This window comes from Ursus americanus, chromosome 24, assembly GCF_024610735.1.
Source record: "Ursus americanus isolate L20-20 chromosome 24, mUrsAme1.1.p, whole genome shotgun sequence".
Taxonomy (NCBI): Eukaryota; Metazoa; Chordata; class Mammalia; order Carnivora; family Ursidae; genus Ursus; species Ursus americanus.
Window position 1 is genome coordinate 22,051,456 of NC_142150.1, and position 20,144 is coordinate 22,071,599.

At 46.1% G+C, this 20,144-nt stretch overlaps 1 protein-coding gene across 2 annotated transcripts in view; it reads left to right on the forward strand.

Moving 5' to 3' along the window:
- TRIM44 (TRIM family member 44) overlaps positions 1-20,144 on the forward strand; it is a 108,695-nt gene that overhangs the window by 72,828 nt on the left and 15,723 nt on the right. Inside the window, exon 5 of one of the 2 annotated variants that reach the window (XM_045808499.2) lies at positions 16,570-16,598. The exons of the other annotated variant lie outside the window; for it this stretch is intronic. Coding sequence (XP_045664455.2) covers positions 16,570-16,598 — 29 coding nt within the window. The remainder of the gene's footprint in view (positions 1-16,569; positions 16,599-20,144) is intronic. 2 annotated transcript variants of the gene reach the window in all.

Below are 20,144 nucleotides of genomic sequence, written 5' to 3' on the forward strand. Positions count from 1 at the left end.
TGCACCCAACCCCAGTAGAGCAGGGGATGGCTGTTGGGGCAGTGTGGGAAGGGATTTCAGATGGAGAGGACAGTCTTGGCCCCAACATCATTGCAGTAGTTCAGGTGAAAGATCTTGAAGTTCTAGGCCTGGATAAGAACAGGAACAGTGGGGAGAAGAGAATAGGTGGGGGCCCAGGGGCTAGGCCAGGGAGATGGAGAGGATGGAGTGAATGGATGTATTTGAGGAGTAAAGAGAGAGCTGGAGCTAAATAGGGAGCCCTGGCTTCCACGCCCAGTGAGGCCACTACTTCCCTATGTACACTCAGACAAGTCATTGAGCCTTGAGAAAGACCCGAGTCTGATGTGGCCCCTTAGGTTCCTTCCAGCTCTATCTGTCTATGGCTGTAAGACTCCAAGGTCTTTGTCTTAGGAGACCACAGACTGGGGGGAGCCATGCTGTTGGGAGGAAAGGTTGGTTTGGAGAGGAAGATGTGGTAATTCCATTTTGCATTTGTCTCAGCCCACCGGATTATGTGCCTTTCCACTGTGCCTCTGCTCATAGCCTTCATATTCTCCAGGGCTTTTTGTGAATCCAAAATAGGAGAGAGAATTTGTTTTTCATCTCCAAAGTGGGATCCGTGGACACACAGGGCCTTGAGGTCATGGAACTTAAGTGGTAGCCTTGTGTAGTGTTTCTCCAGCATCTTTGGTATGCTGGCAACTTTATATGCTTCTTCCAGCATATTTCACGTTATGATAACATCTTCACAGTGTCAGCCTGGGAGTCTGCTCAGGGAGAAAACTTATTTCCCCCCACCTCCATATATCCTCAGAATGAGGAATTTCTGACAACTTTTCCTCTCAAGGGCACCCTTCTGCCTCTCTTAGCCTTTACTTGCTCCTTCCCTTGGGAAGAGGGGTAACTTGTCTGATTGGTGAGAGTCTGGCTCTTCTTATCCGTTGTGCAGGGTTAATGTGTTAACAGTCACTGCCCTGAAAAGACAATACAGCCATATCTTTCTTCTCTTTTGCATCTCTTGGATCACTTGGTTCAGGCAGGATGGGCTGTCCTTGCTCGGCTGCTCTCCTTTGCAATAAGCAGATTAGAAAGGAATTGCCTCTGATGGACCCAGATAGGTCTTTGTTCCAACTTCTCTGTCAGTGACTAGATGAGTAAGTTAAGTCACTCCTTCCCTGGGATTCAGATAATGTTGATAGAGTGGCGGGAGTGGCAGGAGGCACCTCGAGTAGCCTCAGACACTGTCCTTCTCAGCATGATGTTTTTTTAAATGAGTCTCCATTAACAAAAGTAGCACCTTGATGACAATTTAGCTCCTTAAGTCTTTGCTCTCCTTGTTTGGAATGAGAATACGGTGAATAAGTGACACCGAACCCTTCCACAGAACACTTCTGGCACCACGTTGCAGTTGTTCGTGGCTTTCTAGCCCCCTTCCTTGGCTTTTCCATGGGGAGAGTGCAGGCGTGGAAGACGAGACTGTTCTTCACTGTGCATCATCGGAAGTAGTTTATTTACGAAGCTGAGTTCCCATCAACCAGTGTCTGTTTGACCTGGAAGCTGTGTTTCTAGGAAACGTAGTCCAGCTCTGTATCTGGCGTTCTAACCACTTCAGCCCGAATGCTGGGTACGTGCTTTTTTTCATGTGGTCATTTCAGTTAAATGGCTACTTTGACTTTTCAGTATTGACTTTATTGTGTAGGCTAAGCTCACCGAAGATGAGAGTCGTACCTAATGAGTTTGAGGTTTTTAACCTCTTTCCGATCTCCAGCACCAGCCAGTGTTTACAAATATATCTTTTAACTGGCAGACATTTAAGTCCTGACATGATATTGGCACTCTGTTTTTAAGTATAGGCTTTTTAAAGTTTCAGGCTTACTCAGTTGAAATGGTTAAACCAATTTGTGTGCATAGTTGTGACTTCAGTTGATTTGTTACAGAAAAAGTTTAAATCTTGATTACTGTCTCCAGGAATCCTCCCAGGAGACACAGCTGGTGGGCCCTGGTTTACTCCGCCTGCACGTGTGCTAGACACGGTGGGAGGCACAGTAGAAATAAAGGATGAGCCACAGACCTGCTCTCAAGGCACTTGCAGTCCAGTTGAGAAATGGAACTCATGAGCAGAGAATTACACTGTACCAGTATGAGAACCATGTGGGGGTTTGTGTTAAGTGCTATGGGAGGCAGAGTAAAAAGTAACTAGTTCTTCCTAGCAAATTGGGAAGATGTCACGGATGATAACCCATTCAAACAGCAACCTGTTCAGAGCTTTGCAGCTGGAAGTAGATTGGGGGAGGGTGGAGAATGGACATCAGAATAGTAAGGCCTGTTCATTACAAGGGGATTTTGAGCCACGGTTTGTTCCCAAGGGGAAACTGTGTGCTCTGTGTGCTATATCACTAGTTAAGTCCTTGGTTGGCATTGCGCTTTATTCTGTAAGAAGAGAGCTTTGCCAACATGCATTCTTACGGTTCAAAAAAGAACATGAACATAATAGAAATAAATTTGACATATCTTGAGGCCATATTTGGGGGCCTGTTCAACTTGGAAGTTTCATTTGGTCATTTGTTCATTCATTCATTCTCTCCCTCTCTGCAATCTGAAAGAAAGAGATTTAGTTTCTTTTTAACAGCCTCCTAGTCTTTCAGCAGTTCTGTGTTGTAAGTGCAGCTTCCTATTAGAAATTGCTGGTAAGGAGCAGAAACTCACCCAAACTAGTTCAGATCCATGGCGGGGCGTAGAAAGGGCATTTCACAGAACCCGATTCAAGGAAGTATTTCTGTGCCTGGCGGGGACAGGATGGGAACTGGTTAAGACTCCCAGGCTCCATTCTTTGTCTCTCTGTCCGTCCTGCTTCTCTTTGCCCATGGCAGAGCAGCCTCCTGTGTTTACTTCTGTCCCTCGGCTTCCCTTGTCATTCCGGTACGCCCTGGCACCGCTTCGGGTCCAGCTGTTTAGCAGTTTCCTGATGCAGGATTCAAGATTCCCTCGGCACAGTCTCCAGAGAAGACCCAGCTAATTCACATCTAGTAACTAGCTGCCTTTGAGTTAGGTGGTCGCACCTCATGCGGACAGCTCCAGTAGCAAAGGGGATGTGGGGCTGGAGGAGGAGGCCTGTGGTTTGCCAGGCTTCTCCTCCCCAAGGTGGGGGCAGGGCAGCAGAGTAAACTGGGAAAGGTAAGCAAAATTGAATGAAATTCTGCTCTGCTACCCTAGAGGCAAACTGGTACATAATCCAAGATGACAATTTAGTCTTTCTTAACAGTTTTCGATAATTAGACAAGGCACCCCTAAGTGCCTACATCTAGTGTCCATCGCAGATAAGTTCCATTTCTTATACAGCTAACGTTTCACAGATAAACAGAATAGTGATCACTCAGCCAACATGTGGCTCCTAATAGTACTCTGTTTCTCATTTGCTTGACCTCTTACAGGCCAGAGTATAAGAGAAAAACTGAATTTGAAATCTCAAGAGCTACTTCCATGTCTCGCTAATTTGGTGACTATGACCAGTTTCAACTTCTTAGAACCTGTTCCCTGATTCACAGAATGGGGTTGATTTGTTCCTCACCAGCCTCCGTGGGTGATTTGCGAGGAGCACGTGATAAATGCGCATTGAATAATTTTGTGAATAGTAAAGCACTATTCGGATGAGTTCAGTTATTAATAAATTATGTTAGAGACGGTAACAATGATACAGTTTTTTTGTTTGGCATTTAACATGAGGTGCTAAGGAATAGACCCTCTGGCCTCTGCTTACCTAAGGCAGGTCATGGCTTTAGGCAGGATCCATAAACAGCAGGTTTCTGGCTGTCCACCTTTACATCTCAGGGCTGCCAGCAAGCACTTGGAGTTCCTTGGATGAAAGGTGTAATGAAAGGTACTAGGTGCATGAGCCTCCATCAGTGTGCATATATCATCATGGCTCCTGGTCGTGACAGAGGACCCTTTGTTTTGTTCATTTTGGAGGTGGTAATGTTTTAATCATTATAGTGGTATTACATGGGCTGTTATCTAGGATGCTGCTTTTAATTAGATGGTGATGGTGAGAAAGAAACATGGATCACAAATTATTTCCATTTTGCAAACAAGTGAAAAAAAACTGAATAATTTGTTGGAGGTCACTCAACTAATAAGTTCAAGAGCTAGGATTCAATCCAGTTGTGCCTGACTCAAATTCCCACATTTTTCCACTATGCGTCATTGCCACCAGATCTTAAGAGCTCAGTTTAGTCCAATGATTTCTAATGGCGGATCTCAAATCCCAAGAGGATCTATGAAGATAGAAATAAAAGTCTATGGACTATTTTCACTATTTCAAAAATTGTAGCGGGAAATCTTCCATGTAACTATGACAGGGCAGAGCTGTGTTAGCTGTTTAGCTGTTTCCCCTCCTTCTGACCTAATTTGTCAGTTACTGATTATTTAATTCATATAAGAAAACTAATTCAATATTCAAAAATGCTATTTGTTAGACAAAGAGTTTCCAATTCTGAAGCCCCTGGAGGGCATTTAGGGGTCATTAGTGGTTAAAAGATTGTGAAATGTAGTCTGATCCAAAGACTGTAATCTGATGGGTCATGAGCCAAATCTAGCCTAAGAAGTGTTTTGTTTGGCTCATAAAATATTTTTTTAATTTATGAGTTACTGACCAGCACTTAAAAATTGGACAATTCCACATCAAAAAATAGATATTTTTAGCTTCTTTTGAAAATTCAAATGTTTTGACAATACTAGATCCATATTTTCCCATGACATTGGCCAGCCGGCTCCTTAGACAGGGCAAGCTCTTTCCAATTGACTAGTCTTCACCTGGCCTAGGTTATTCATTTCATTTGTTCACATTATCTACCAGATCCCTAGAAGCATTTGAGTCTGTGATGTCTGGGCTAGTCCATTCTCCTCATTTTGTTGCTTGGTTTTAAAGTTAAACCCATTCCCTAGTTGTAATCACTCACATCTTTTGTATCCTGTACTGTTTTGTGTCTTGGTCTTCCTGTGTTGTTCTTTTAAGGTCTTTCATGCCAGCTTGTCTGTTGGGCTCTACTGATTCTTTAACAGGACCCACATGCTCATCATCAGTTCGGCAAACACTATGGGCATAGTTTGGGGGTTGGGAATGCAAAGAAGAGTAAGATGGAAACCCTACCCTGAGGAGGACCACAGCCAGCCTTGTTTCTTTTTAATTCATGAAAGTGGCTGTCACCTTGATAAGTACCAAGTGCATGTTCAGGGCCTACTTACTAGAGCATTGTGATTAACAGAGTGGGGTTTGATGTTAGAAGGACTTAGGTCAGAGCACTGACCCACCCTTTATTGCCCACTTAAGCCAATTTATGTAAACTCTCCAGCTTTAGTTTTCTGGCCTATTAAATGGGATAATCCTGATGCCTGTGGGATGAAATGCAGGTTGAATGACCTGATGCTCATAAGGGGTTAGGCATGGTGCTTAACATTTAATAACTGCCAGTGTGTGCTGAGTCTGATTACTAGGGCTAGACATGCAGTTGGCACTCAATTAATGCTTCTTGAATTAACAAAAGAGTGGGCAGAATAAATTCAGTGTGAAGAATTAAATGTGTTTAAATAGGCAAATAGCTGTCGAGGATGATGTCACCAAAAGTGTCTGGCAGGCCTGGAGACCACAGATTTTTGATGGCTTTGAATGTTCTGGTTTTAGTGAGCCTAGAGGAAGCACATGTTGTGTAGGAATCAGCACCCAAAGTTCTTTAAAATGGATTTATAAGCTTACCTCTGTGGAATAGCATCAACCCCCAGTTTAATATAAGTTGATACAAAGTTGAGAAGAGAGGAATAAATCTCTGCTAATCTTGCAAAGTAGACTTGGGCTTAGTGTTTTGAGAATGTACTCAGGACTTCAAAATTGGCCTGTAGGCTAAGACTCCCTGAAACAGCAGGTAGACGTTATCTCTGTGAACAATCATCACGGTTGCTAAGGTGACTGCCCAAATGGGAAAAAGCATTAGACCACTTTCCCAGAGCTACTGGACTGCTTCCTCTTTTTTACAGCCTTAAGGGGCAGGTTGAGGGGAACTGACTTATTTACTGTGTGCTATCACTGTCTCATTAAATTGTTACACCGAGCCTCTGAAACACTTGGCTATACAGATGACAAAATTGAAGTTCAGAGAGATTAAGGGACATCTTCCATTTCTCGTACATCTTGTAAGCGGCAGGACAGGACTATGGTTCTTTCCATAACTGCACAGAGCCTCTCAACAGCCAACCTCACCATCTCGAAGTATTGATTGTGGCCACCAAACCCATCCTCATTCCCAGTCCCTAAAGGAAGCTCAGGTAAAGGCAAAGTAGATTTACTAAGCCGCTCGTTTTCTTCTTACTCCTATTCAGCACATGTTTATTCAGCACCCACGTTATGCCCGGCACAGCTCCTGTTGCTGAGGATACAGGGCGAACTAGACAGAGGAGTTGCGGTCCCTTCTCTAGGAAGATTTAACTCTAGTGGAAAGAGACCAAAAAAATGAAAAGCACTAGTAAACCACTAAATACGCAAAATAATTTCAGATATCATTGTTAGAAAATGAAATAAGGTCCCTTTTTAAAAGGGACTGGGGAGAAGAAACGACTGTAGATAAGGTGTTCAAAGAAGAGCTGAGGAGGCCACTTCGGAGCTGAAACTTGACTGAACGAAGGAGCCAGTCAAGCAACAATGGGTACAGGGAGCATTGCAGGCAAAGGGAACAGGACGTTCAGACGAGATGCTGGACTAGAGGCTGGCTTCTGGTGAAGACCACTTCACCTCTTAGACTTTTTTTTTAATGTGCTTAACAGTAGAGCTGTGTTTCTGATTTATAATCTAAATGACAGTATTGTTTGATACGATTCTTTTTCTGTTTTTTTTTGGCAGTGGGCTAATAATCTTACTTTAAGAAGGCTGTGATCTATACAAGTCACGGACCTAAGTTGGCTTCATAGGAAGAGGGTGGACACAGGGGTTTACATCTGTTTCCTGGCAGAAAACCCCATACCTTAGGCTCTGCCTGGGCAGTGGCACACTGCATTCGAGGCTGGTAAGGGCCCAGAAATGGCAGGATCAGTAGGAGGTCTCCAGAAGGCCCAGTCACACAGACAGAACTCAGACACCTGGGAAGGGAGCCACTGGATGATGTGAACATTTGTTTTGGTGCCAGTTGAGATTATTCCCAATATGTTTTTGGTTATCACAAGGTGTAAATTCTAAAACAACAAAGAAGGAAATAAAATTATTATTTTTTTTTTAGAAAATACACGGCTTAAAATAATTTAGGGAGTAGAAGTGAGGGGGGTGCCATGAACTCAAACAAGGTTCAAGTGGAATAACTTTTAAAACATTAAAAATCACTGCCTAGACCAATGCTTCCCTAACCTAGACACCCTGAACATAGTAATAGGAATTAGAAAGCTATTTGCCGTGTTTCAGAAATATGAATGGATAATAAGGCTAGACAGGCTATCATTTACTCCGTGCCTTTCAGGTCACTCTTTCATTGGTTTATTCAATATTGCAGCAAACCCTTAATGAGTTATCCACTATGTGCCAGGTATAACGCGAAGTGCTAGGAAATTTTTTAAATGACTAAAATAAGAATCCTTGCTGTTGAGACATTTTAACCATCTGGAGAGCAAAGAGACCTGTAAATGGATCATTACAAAGCAGGGTAACATGTACCGATAGAGGTGTTTATGGAGTGTTTGGAGAAGTCCACACAGTGGGGCAAGTGCTAGGGATAGGGTTTTGGAAAGCTTCCTAGAGGAGATCTTACTAAATCCGAGTTTAAAGGACATATATAAATTAGCCAGATGGGTCCAAGGGAATGAAATTCTTGGCAGAGGAGTGATCATATACTTACATGTAAGGCTTTTAATTCTCCAGAGTACTGATGCATTCTATCAGAATTGTGTTCAGCTTTGAGGAAAACTCTGGTATCAGTAGCTTAAGCAAATGGAAGTTTATTTGTTTCACGTATTAAGTTGGGAGGGAGGTGACTGCTGGCTTTGGTTCAGTGCCTAACGATGTCAGTACTGCCACGTGTCTCTGAAACTCCCTGAGCTTGTTGCCTTATGATTGAAAAGGGGCTTCAGCTTTGGGTATCATATATCTGTGTTCAAGCATGGAAAAGGGATAGAAAAAGGGCCACATCTGTGAATCAGAAAAGTAAACGTACCCCCAAGGAGCACCCCCACCCAAACCAGAAGACTTACCCTTCTGTGTCATGGGCTTGGACCAGGCTACATGCCCCCGATCCCGCACTGCAGCACAGGCTTTGTGTGCGGATACTTAACCCTCCCACCCTCCAGAGTAGAAACCCAACAAGGCAAGCAAGTTAGCAAGCCCTGAATCAACCCAACAGTGGTATCTGCCAAAGACATTTCATTTTACTTACTCCTTATGATAAGCTTATAAGTAGGAAGAGCAGGTATTATTGGCTCCACTTTGCAGAAGAAACTGAGATCCTGCAGTCACAGAGCTGTACCTTTATGTAGCAATAACAACACAAAAAATGAAAGCAAATATTGATTGCGTGCTTAGTACAACCCAGACCATGCTAAGCACTTTACATTGTTCTCTTACTTCCTCCTCTTATAGTCCCGAGAGGGAGGCTGTCCTTATTTGATAGGTGAACGGTCTGAGGTGTAAGGAGATGTTGCCCTAACTCACACGGGATCACAAAGCTAGCATAGCACAGAGCCAGGACTCTGACCTCAGTTCTCCAAAATGCCAGCCCAACGCTCTTCTCACCTCTTATACCTTTAAACTCTCAGAACTTTCTCCCTGGGGATCTGGTAAGTGTGCCATCTCACTGTCATGGGAGCCCTTGAAGCCACCCCATGCCCCTGTTACTCTTGTTAATTTATTTGACCCACTCCTGTTTCTTCATTATTGCTTTTATGAACAGAGAATCCAGCAACACATTATTTCAAATGTCCTGCCATTATGAATGCATTTCCTTTCATTGTAATAGCACCAACCATAATGAGTACATTTTGTATCCGTGCAGATGTCATTGGTGTTTTTGATGCTCCATTCTAATTTATGTTAGAAAATGAATAAAGTATTGCCCAGGCTCCCATTACTGCCAAGGAAATGAGGGACACCCTGTGTGTATGCATATGTTTTTGCATTCATGCGGCAGAAAGAACGTTTTGGTCAGAATGAATTGTGTGCCTGAAATGAGTCTGGCCCTTTCCTGGAAGGACACACTGGAGGTAATTTGCCGTGCATGTCAGCAAACCTGTGCAAGCAGGTTTCTTTATGAATGCGTGTTTGGGCCTGCTGAGGGGACACAAATTATAGTCTGATTTTGTTAGAAAGGGAAGATGAACAGCTTAGCTGATGGAGGGATCCAGGTCCTGGGGTACCCCAGAATCTTCTTGCCTTCGTATACACAGCCTGCAAGGTTGCTGTTGTGCTTGGTGCCGACAAATCACCCCACCAGTGAGCCACACGCTGTCACAGCCTTTTTGACATTGAGGGTGGCTAGTGAGACAGGGCCACTGGGGAACAGAAGGTGCTCTGTTTGGGGCTAGTTGCATGAACTGATCTTTACATTGAGAGTCTGTCCGTGAGGTAGGGGGGTGATTGTAGGCATGGAATTTGAAATGCCAGATTGTGGTAGAATGTGGCTCCTTTGTGGAGAGAGCCTGAGTTACTCAGCGATCCAAGAAATGGTTTTCCCTGTGTTTGAAACAGTATGTGGGCCATAAGTCTCTAGACCCTGAGCCTGTTTGTCTGTCGGGGATACTTGGGGTGGTATCATTTTAGATACGTCTATGCCAAACATATCCTTTCCAAGGCTCAGGATTGCAGTGGCGAAAGGGTACCTGGAAGATAGCCTGTGAGACCCATTCTTAGGAATCTTCATTTATCGGTTCTGGGAACTAAAAAGGAGGTAGCACGGTGGTTTGCAGAATAGAAGAGTAGCCCAAATGTCTATAAAATCCTATATTTTTATATCACCTATTCCAGCTAAATCTTTTAAATATGAAGGAGTTGGCCCTTAATAAAAATTGTCTACTCAGTTTAGGACTACTAGCTTAGTATACATACAGATATGCAATATGCACATAGATGAGGGGGTCTGGAAATGTTTTAGAAAGGGCCAGACCCTTTCTAAAATTTGGCTTGGGAGAGAGCAAAACTTTTCTTTATATCTAAGTTATCTTAAATCTCACCAGCTTCTTCTTGTCAAAAAATCTACCAGAATCTAGACTGGAATTCCAGTATTTGTCCTTTTCTGTTTCATGGGGAATGCTTTCCCCTCTGAGGCTCTCTGTAGCCTTAATTTTTGCACAGTGCATCACCTGGCTCTTCTGTCAATACCTGAAAGACAGATTTGAAAGAACTAGTTTTTCCAAATCTACCTAGAAATCTAAGCCCAGATAAGACCAATGCAATAACCATAAAGAAGTTATTGTTCTTTGCTTCCTTGAGGCCAAAAAACTAACACTTGTCCTATACTGAAAGGTCTACTATTTTATAGGAGATTCTGTAGGACCAAATATACTGTTAAAACACAAATGTATCTAGCTCTTAGTTGAATTTCTGAGTCCCATGTTCTCCATTATTGCAAACTCAAATGCCAGTAATGCCCGCTGCAGCCTCTAAATGGGAACAGCAAGAGGCGAACACTTCCAGAGCTCTGCGCGTCTGGGCAATCTGCGCCATTGTTCACCATTTGCTCAGGAGCAGCCTTGGGAAGCACATTTTACTTTGGCCCCGGGGCAGGGTTATTCTCTGAAAGGAGTGCAGAGACGAGGGTGCAGCTAGAGCCACATCTCGCAGCGGGGGCTTCAGGTTTCCACGGACAGATCACAGAAGAAGATGCAGTTTACCACTGGAGCCGTTTGGAGTCAGAAGTGTAGGAGACTGCAACCCAAGAACCTCTGGGTCTCCACGCCACTGTTGGGCTTAGAGTGAGGAGCTGGGGTGAGAACACAGTAGCCGCCCGGTGCTCCTTCGGGTCGGTCACTGCTACCTGCTTGGTTAAGCTGGCAGGCAAGCCTGGGAGCCCGCCGGCACTGCTGTCCCGAGGAGCTGCCCATCTGAAGAGAGTCCCTCTAGCAAATGTGCCTTCAGGGGACTATAGAACCAGCGGCAAAGCCATTTGCATTCATTCATCCTACACGTGCCTTTTGCCCCTAAAATGTTCAAGGTTCCTGCCATATGTAGATATGTTTCTGGTCTCTAAATAGCTGTGCTTATAGTCCACTCTGAGATGATTGAGCAGCAAGGGAGAGGACCAGGCCCAGGGAGAATATGGCTCTCTCATTCCTGAACCGAGTTGTTTGTGCTCCCGTGGCCATTCTTTTGTTATGGTTGTCCTTGGCCATGAAACAAATGCAAGATCTTTACGCTTTTCCTGAACAATAAATGGTACCAACTGAATGAGAACAAGTTGATGCCAAATCTATGTATTTTCTGATCGCTTATCTGAAATAAAGCAGAAATTACTCTAATAGCCATCATTTATGTGGACCTTGTGCCAGGTATAGTGTTAAGGACTTTACTAAGGTATCTTATTTAGTGTTCACAACCGCTCTCTGACATAGGGCTTATTGGACCCATTTTACATGAGGATTTAAAACTTAGAGGGGAAAGTGACATTCCCAACGTGACAGTATCTACTTGTTTCAGAACCCAGTCCTTCCCTTTCACATGGTCATCGACAACTGAAAGACTAAAGAAAGAGTCCCTTGAAAAGACTCCGCTAGCCCACTTAAGATAGCTTGTTCCATCTTCCTTGAATCCAGTGCACAGGAAAGGCCATGGTGCTGTCCACGCCAGCCACACTACTGCCTGGTGCACCGAGGCTAAGAACTGCCAGCAGGCGGCTCAGCACCATGCACACCCGGCAAGGGGCCCATCGCAGCCCAGCAGTGGCTTTGCTGGGAAGAACAGTGGCTTTGCTGTGGGGCAAACCTGGGCTCCAGATGTGATCAGGTCACCAAACTCTCTGAGCCTCAGTTTCCACATCTGTAAAGCAGGGAGTCATAAGGCCGTCTTCACAGAGATGCGGTCCACATGGGATGAGAAATTGTATATAACTACCTAATATAATGCATGCTTACTAGATAATTTTTAAAAATACATAGCTGCTTAAAATGTCATTTTACTCTGTGTTAACAAAAGGTTTCCCAGGCACCCTGAAGTGTTTTGGCCCCAGCAGGAGCAGGATTGAAAGACACAGTGTTCTGCAGTTTCCCCAAAGGCAGGTTCACTCCTTAGAACCAGTTCTGCTTTTTATGGTCTGTTTTTCCCTCCAAGGTAGGAGGTGGACCGATGCCTACCCTTCTGCCCTCCCTATCCTATAGCTCTTCCCCAAGAATTCTCTCACCTCCCTTTTGTGATTTCCTTAAGTGCTTTTAATGGCTGCTTGACACTAGAAAGATATTCCCAGCAGGCACTCAATTTGTAATTGCCGCTTGTTGCTTGATGTGAACTTGTGGCTGACCTCTGGGAAAGCAGTGGGGACTGGGGGAGGGAGCTAGGCTGTGCTCCAGCAAAGCAAGGCGCTAGGTCCCCGAGCAGCTGGCAGGCAGCTGGAGGAGTGGCTCCAAACATTTCCCTCACACCTTTGGCCACCTCTGTCCTGCGTGTCTGGAAGTGTAATCGGTAGAGGATTGTGGTGTGGGTAAAGCCCACCATTCTTAGCACCAACCGAAAACCAGAACAGAAGCACAGATAATGAGCACAGACTGCGAGAGGTACGTTTCAGCAGAGTCTGCGTGTTATCACGGAAAGGAGGCGTGCAGCGTCCTTAGGGTCATCCTGTATGCCCCAGAGCCAACCAGCCAGCATTTCGTGGCCTGCCACCTGGGGGTCTAGGCGGCCTCCCACTTTTTTTTTTAAACCTTCTAAATAGGACTGTCTTCACCAAGGGGAAGGTGATTGAGAAATGGAGGCAAACTGCAGATCTTATGTCTTCGTTTCACTAGTACACACACAGCTGCTAAGGAGGGTTGTAAGTGTTCAGTCACAAGACACACCCTCGAGCAACAGCTCTCAGTCTAGAGGAGGAAAAGCCAAGTATCATACAGGGTTAATCCCACCACAAGAGACATGTGTAGCTGGTGACCAATGCCAGGGAAATGGGTTTCATGCTTCGTGCCTAGTCATGTGCGACTGACTTCTTGAACCTTATGGGCTGTGCCCTAAACCACACAGCCAGGACTTTACAAAGAGGCTCCAGTGCCCACCACTGTTCACAGCCTCCATCCTGATCTCTTAGTCCTGCTCCCCTTGCACTCCACTTCCTGGCCTGCCTGGACCTTCCCAAGTTTGGACTGCTTGATGAATTATCCTGTTCATGGACATGGCTCACTGCTTAAGGCTGCCACTCCGCCCCTCACGCCAGCTCTGACTCCTGCTGTGCCTCTATGGCAGTTGTTCATGCGTATGTCCCTAATGCGACTTCTAGCTCGGCTGGTCTCACCGGGCCTCCGGATTCTACACTCGTGCCGCTCTCCCAGGAGCAGTAGCACCGCCAAGTTCCCCTTAGCCCGACAAGCAGTCCTGGGCTCTGCGGGTCTGAGAGGGGAATGCGGATAGTCTCTGTAGGCCAGAGGGGTCAGCACAATGTGCGTGGAGGACGTACATGTGAAGGCCGGTTCTGATTTGGGTAGGGCAAAGGAGAGGGCGTTGCTATTCCAGGCTGGAGCAAGAGAGGTCCTTGTTATGACTTGTGAACAGCTGTTAAAGCCGTCAGTGTGAAGGAGGAGTTTAGAACTGGAGCTGCCCCAGAGATTTAAGGATTATCTGTGGATTTCAATGCCATTACTGTTCTTTACCGGAGGGGAGGGGAGGGGGAGTTGGAATGAAAGAGAAAATAAAGTCTGTAGTACAGAGTTATGTCAGATTCATAGAGTCCTACACTCCTCCTCCAGGCAGTTTTTACATTCCTATGGTAGGCCTGATTTGAGCGTCTGCCTTTAACCCCTAGCAAGAGCGCCCTTTACAGCCATGTTGTGACCGTTCGTTCCGGTTAAGATGAATAAGAGCTAAGTGGGTGACCATCTTTTTTTTACAGAGACCGGTCGTTCCCGCCTTGGTTGCTAGGCCCCTAATCTAACGCCATTTCTAAAGCCTGGTCTTTCCACCCTCTCCAGTGGGCAAGAAGAGGCATAGGGTTAGCCACCAGAATCCGTCCCAGCAGGACTCCAAGCACTGTCAGAAATCAGACTTACATCTGGGGCGCCTGGGTGGCACAGCGGTTAAGCGGTTAAGCGTCTGCTTTCGGCTCAGGGCGTGATCCCGGTGTTATGGGATCGAGCCCCACATCAGGCTCTTCCACTATGAGCCTGCTTCTTCCTCTCCCATTCCCCCTGCTTGTGTTTCCTCTCTCGCTGGCTGTCTCTATCTCTGTCGAATAAATAAATAAAATCTTAAAAAAAAAAAAAAGAAATCAGACTTACATCATAAGAGCCACAACACAATGGCGATTATGTGTGGTAAAGGATGTGTTAACCTTATCATGGCAGACATTTTAAAACATATACGTGTGCCAAATTATGAGAGCGCCTACCTTAAACGCGCACACTGTTATATGCCAGTTATATCTCAGTAAAGTTGGGGGAACATGAGACACCAGAGATCAGAGAAGCAGTTTGGGAAGGAAAAGAACCTTCTCTTTCCAGCTGAACATAAAGCAAGCAGTTCCATAGGCTTTGCTGAAACTTCCATATACAGAATTGTCGTTTTTTTAAACTTATTTTTTTCTTTCTTGTGTGTATTTCAGTCAAGGGCTCTAAAAATAGTTTTTAGAGAGGAGTGACTATTGTCTCACAGCAAATGTTTTTTAATTTAAAAACAACCCCTGAAAGAATTCTCTCATCTTTTCCCCAAAGTGGTTAGCTGGAATGTTTATTTTGCTGTCATTCCCTCCCTCCACCCCTCGGCGCCAGGGCTGAGTGAAGACGGCAGTGGAACGTTTTAAATAGCCGGTGGGTGAGTGGGTGGGGAAAGCAAAAGATCTCTACGTTTCTTGTTAAAGTCTCATGCGGGTGTAGAAGAACCATCTGATATGTGTACTATCCTGTATGAGATGGAGTTCTGATTGGGACTCAGAAGCGAGAGCCCGAGCCACCATCTAATCCAGGAAGGAGGAAGGGAGCAGAGCAAGGCAGAGTGGAAGTCTGATGTGTCAGGCACGGTCTTACACGGCGCCTCCTGAGAGAAGCAGTCACTTCAGGAGCATTTACCACGTGCCATGTGCTTGTACTTTTGTAAGGGACCTGGACTCATTGACCCTGTTTTACAAGTGAGCAAACTGAGGCCCAGTAGAATAAGTTTTGTTCAGGGGGACCCAGTTAGTAAGTGGAAGGACTGAATTCAAACCTTGGTTTCTCTGCGTCCTTCCTGCTCCTCTGTCTGAAAGCCAGGATGGGAAGTCTGACGGCAGGGAGCCATCTAGATTGTAGACCGATGCCTCTCGACTCCGCAGCCTTGGAGGGTGACTGGGCCTTATTCGATATTAAGGAAACATTCCCCTGGTGCCCTTCAGGGTATTTGGATTATCTTGCTCTGGCTAGGCCCTGAAATTGGGCCAGTGGAGAGCAATTGCTTTTCAGGTATCATGAATAAATGTTATGACATCTGATTTATGTTGAGAAGTGAGCCATAATCAAGTTCTCCTGCAGGTGGGTGGGATAGGTGTGAAGTGGTGGGATGATGTCATTTGAGTGTCACAGCAGATCTGACTTCAGAAAAAACCAGAAGGAAGGTAGAATGTGTCTTTAATTATCTTTATGTGCTTCCTTCAGCACCCTCTGCTTAGACCCTAATCCTGGCCTGTTATTTTATTTTATTTTGAAGATTATTTATTTATTTATTTATTTAAGAGAGAGAGAGAGAGAGAGAGAGAGCGCCAGCGAGAGAGGGAACACAAGCAGGGGGAGTGGGAATGGAAGAAGCAGGCTCCCAGCGGAGGAGCCTGATGTGGGGCTCGATCCCAGAACGCTGGGATCACGCCCTGAGCCAAAGGCAGACGCTTAACAACTGCGCCACAGGCGCCTCTAATCCTGGCCCTTTAAATAAGATTACCATTTCTCTTTCCCTAGCAAAACTTAACCATCTACCCTGTCCCATCAACTTCTGAGAAGACAGCTGGCTCACCCAGAAACTCATCTGTGCTCAAGTGGTGTATGGGGGCCCCATGACCTACTCTCATCTTGTAATGTCTACTGATTTTTTCACTCTGGGGGCTCAGCCAGAAGTGCAGTACCTCAGACTAAAGGAACAACTTGGATAAGTTCTTCAGGTTTAGTGGTTTATGGGGAGATCTTTTGAACATGACAAAGGCCACAGCTGCCTCTTACCCAATGTCATGTTGGGTATCTGTTTCTTCCGCCAGTGCCTAGGGCAGCCCTTTAATTCAGAGCAGTGGACTTTGTTCAGTCTTGAGATTGGGTGATGATATGCAAAGGGTGGAGACCTGCAGTGTTCCTTACTCTTTTCTTTCTTTGTTTTGGGCTCTCTCCTGTTTGGTGTGTTCATGTGTTTTGGGTCATCTTCTTCTCTTCTGGCCCCGCTGGTGCCCGTCTCTCATCTGACAGAACTGATGTGGAATCCCGGAGAGCCTGTGGTAAGATTGGCTGAATGTAAATTGGATGCGATGTTCACCTCCTTGGCTGTCTGCATCAATAGGGGCAGATTCCTGCAGTCCAGACCTATTGGCTGTATCATGAGCTTTTGGAATAGTGGAGTGGGGATAGCTTTCTTACCTTCTTCATTTCCTGAGGGGACTCCTAGCAAGAGTGTTTACTGCAAGGGGCAGGGGTAGGACAGAGTAATAAATCGGGAATCAGACCTCCATCTGAATGGTTCCATTTTACAAACTTCGTCGTAGTTACACTCATCTCAGAGAAGGTGAGCTGGCAGAGATGCCGGAGTTATTAGTGAGGCACAAGAAACCTCCTTGTAGTTCACTGTCTCCCTAGTTCCAAGCTCTCTCACTGTCCCTGGCATGGGCCTTAGACTCTTGGACAAGTGAGTCTGACTTTGGCAAGGAAGGAGTCCTTGGCTCTGCTTGGGAGTGCGTCCACTCACTCCAGACCCCAGCATCATACATTGGCACCTCGATACCCTTCCAAGCTGAGTGTCAGACTTGCACTGATGATACATAATCACACTGGAGTAGCCTGATGCCTGCCTGGCCCCCACGTAGGCTTTATATTGAGCTACCGCTGGGTGTTTGTTTTTTCTTGCTTCTCTGAAATATCTGTTTGTGCTGCCGTAGGGAGTGTCACACAGAGCCCAGGCGGAATATTTTTTTTTTTTTTTTTTTTAGGATTTCTTTTTTTTTTTTTTTTTTTAATTTATTCGACAGAGATAGAGACAGCCAATGAGAGGGAACACAAGCAGGGGGAGTGGGAGAGGAAGAAGCAGGCTCCCAGCGGAGGAGCCTGATGTGGGGCTCGATCCCAGAACTCCGGGATCACGCCCTGAGCCGAAGGCAGACGCTTAACCGCTATGCCACCGCACCCTCCAGGCGGAATATTTTAAACCTAGCCCTGGTTCACATTCTGGCATGCTGGCAGTGTGGTAGATGTCACATGGAGCCCTGACACCCTTCGCACCTCCTGCTCTCTCCCATCCACATGCCTCCCATCTTCTTAGGAGACACTTCAGACATGACCCATGGAAAGAAGTACGAGAAGCTGCTAGCGAGATACTCTTTCTCTCGGGTGCCCTCTCACACTCTACCTCCAGCTGCTGTGAACGTCTCACGGCTCCCTGAACATGCTGAGCGGGTGCACATCTTCAGGACTTTGTTCAGGCTGTTCCCTCCACCTGGCACGCCCTCCTTCTGGCCCCATAGGCTTCCTGGAAAATTCCAATCCATCTGTCCACATTGAGTGGCAGTCTTTGCTGACTCTGCAGCTGGAATTTACCATCTCTTCCTCCTCATAGAGCATTGGCTGCATTCTTTGCCAGTCGAAGAGCTCCAGCTGAGCCCCCTCTGTAGTGCCCTCCCTGGCATGTAGTAGGGGCTCAGCCATCATGAGGCGAAATAGAAGCAGTCGGCTTTAGGATGGAAGCAATCTAAAAACGGTTGCATTTGGTTGAGTGCCCATTACTTGGTAGTAAAGAAGCTAAACACTTGACCCATCAGCTCATTTGGTATTCCGGTCCACTCTGGGAGGTCCATCCTGGTATTTCCCCTGCCTCAGTGGCCCTCCAGCACACATGCGCCTATCATTCTCTGTCCCAGCATCCTGCCTTACCTTCTCCACAGTTCTTTCCTCTATTTGAAAGTATCTGTTTCCTTGTTTATTAGACGTCTCCTTCCCTAGAAATGAAGCTTCATGAGAATCAGGACCTTGTCAGTCTTGCTCACTACTGTGATGCCAGCACCCAGTATGGCGCCTCATATACTGTGGGTGCTCAATAAGCATTTATTCACTGAAAAAGTGAATGAATGAATGACACCCCATGTCACAGACAAGCAGATTGATTGAAGCTTACAGAGGTTCAGTAGCTGTGCCTAAGTCATCCAGCTCAGAAGGGCCTAGATGGGAATCCTGGTGTTATTCCAACGCAGACGATCCTAATAGATTATACTACATCCTTTAGGCATTTTTCCAGGAAGATCTTATGCTCCCAGGAGAAAAGTCTGCTTTTCTGCTGGTCATAATTACTGCCTTGAAGGCCAGTCTTCCCCCACCTTGCACTTTACCTGCTAAATTCTTTCTCCTGGGCCAGTACAGGTTGTGTGAAATCCTGTGTGACAGCCACCAAAATGCCTCCTAAGTGCCAGGCATGATGCTAAACACTGGGGATAAAATGGTGAATGAGAAACAGAGTCAGCCTCTCAGGAGCTCAGGTGGCAAAGACATTTACAATATAACCACACCAAGGGGAGCTGAATCCCTGAACCCTGGGAGGCTGCAAGGAAATGCAGGGACCTATCAGACCGCCTTCAGACCGCCTTCATCGTCAGTTCTCCGCAGGCAGATGAGGGGGCATCATCCCAACTGAACTCACATTTTATCTTCTAGTGGCGGGGGAGCAAAGAGCAGCTGAAGCCTTGGAAGAGTTTCTCTGCATCCTAATTAAAAGAGTGAGAGGTGGGTGCCTCTCACCTCAGGACAGATGGGATTGAAGCTGAAACCGATGTCTGACCCAGACACATTCTGTGCTAAGTCTTGGTGGCAGGCCCTTTTGCAGGACTGTGTGCCAGAGCCCGCAAGAACCAGAGCGAGAATCCGAGGGAAGCCGCTACCTTGCAGCCAGGTGGCCGCAGGAGTGTCACAGGCAGATCACAGTTGTAAGCGTGGAAGACATCTAGCTATACTTGGTTTTGTTTTGTTTTTTAAAGAGCCTATTGGGATGCCGTATAGCAGGGAAGAAGTTTTCTGGTAATTGGTGTCCAAACTAGAGTTTGAGTCTGCCAAGGCCTTGGACAGGTCTTTAGCGACCCACAGAGGTTCCCACCTCTGCTACTGGCAGTGAGGAATGAGCCAAGCTGACGGGACAAGCGCCCTCCTGCGTGGCCTTCACCACCACCGAGACCCCCTGCCCAGGGGGAAGAACACGGACCACGCCTCGACTGTCGTTCCAGCCCTGCCTAGCTGTGGGGCTTTGGGATGTCACTTCACTTCTGTGCTCCTCGTGTTTTTTCATCTGTAAGATGGAGTGTTCATTCTGTTAGGGTTATTATTAAGAAAACTGAATGTGAAAATGTTGGTGAGGTGACGAGTTCAGAGCCTAGCGAATAATAGTGATAGCACCCATTTAGTGAGTCCTTCCAGGTATCACTGTCTTCATTTTACACATGTGGAAACCTTTGCTTAAAGAGACATCCCTCAGAAACTAATGATGTACTATATGTTAGCTAATCGAACATAAATAAATGAATGAATGAATGAATGAAGCACCCCACCCAAGGTCGTATGCTAACGTGTGCTGGACTGGAGTCTTGAAGCCACGTCTCCCATTCTTGGTTGTGCTCTTGCCCCACTGTCACTACCATCACGACAGGTAACCCTGCTCTCCCCCTTGCGCACCCACGCCTCAGGTGGCGTTTCTCCTGAGGGGGGGGGAGGCGAGCAGTGATAAGCACCCCTTTACTTCCATCTTGGCCTGGGTGTCTCTCTCCCTCCACGGGGAGGGTGAAGGGCAGATGGTT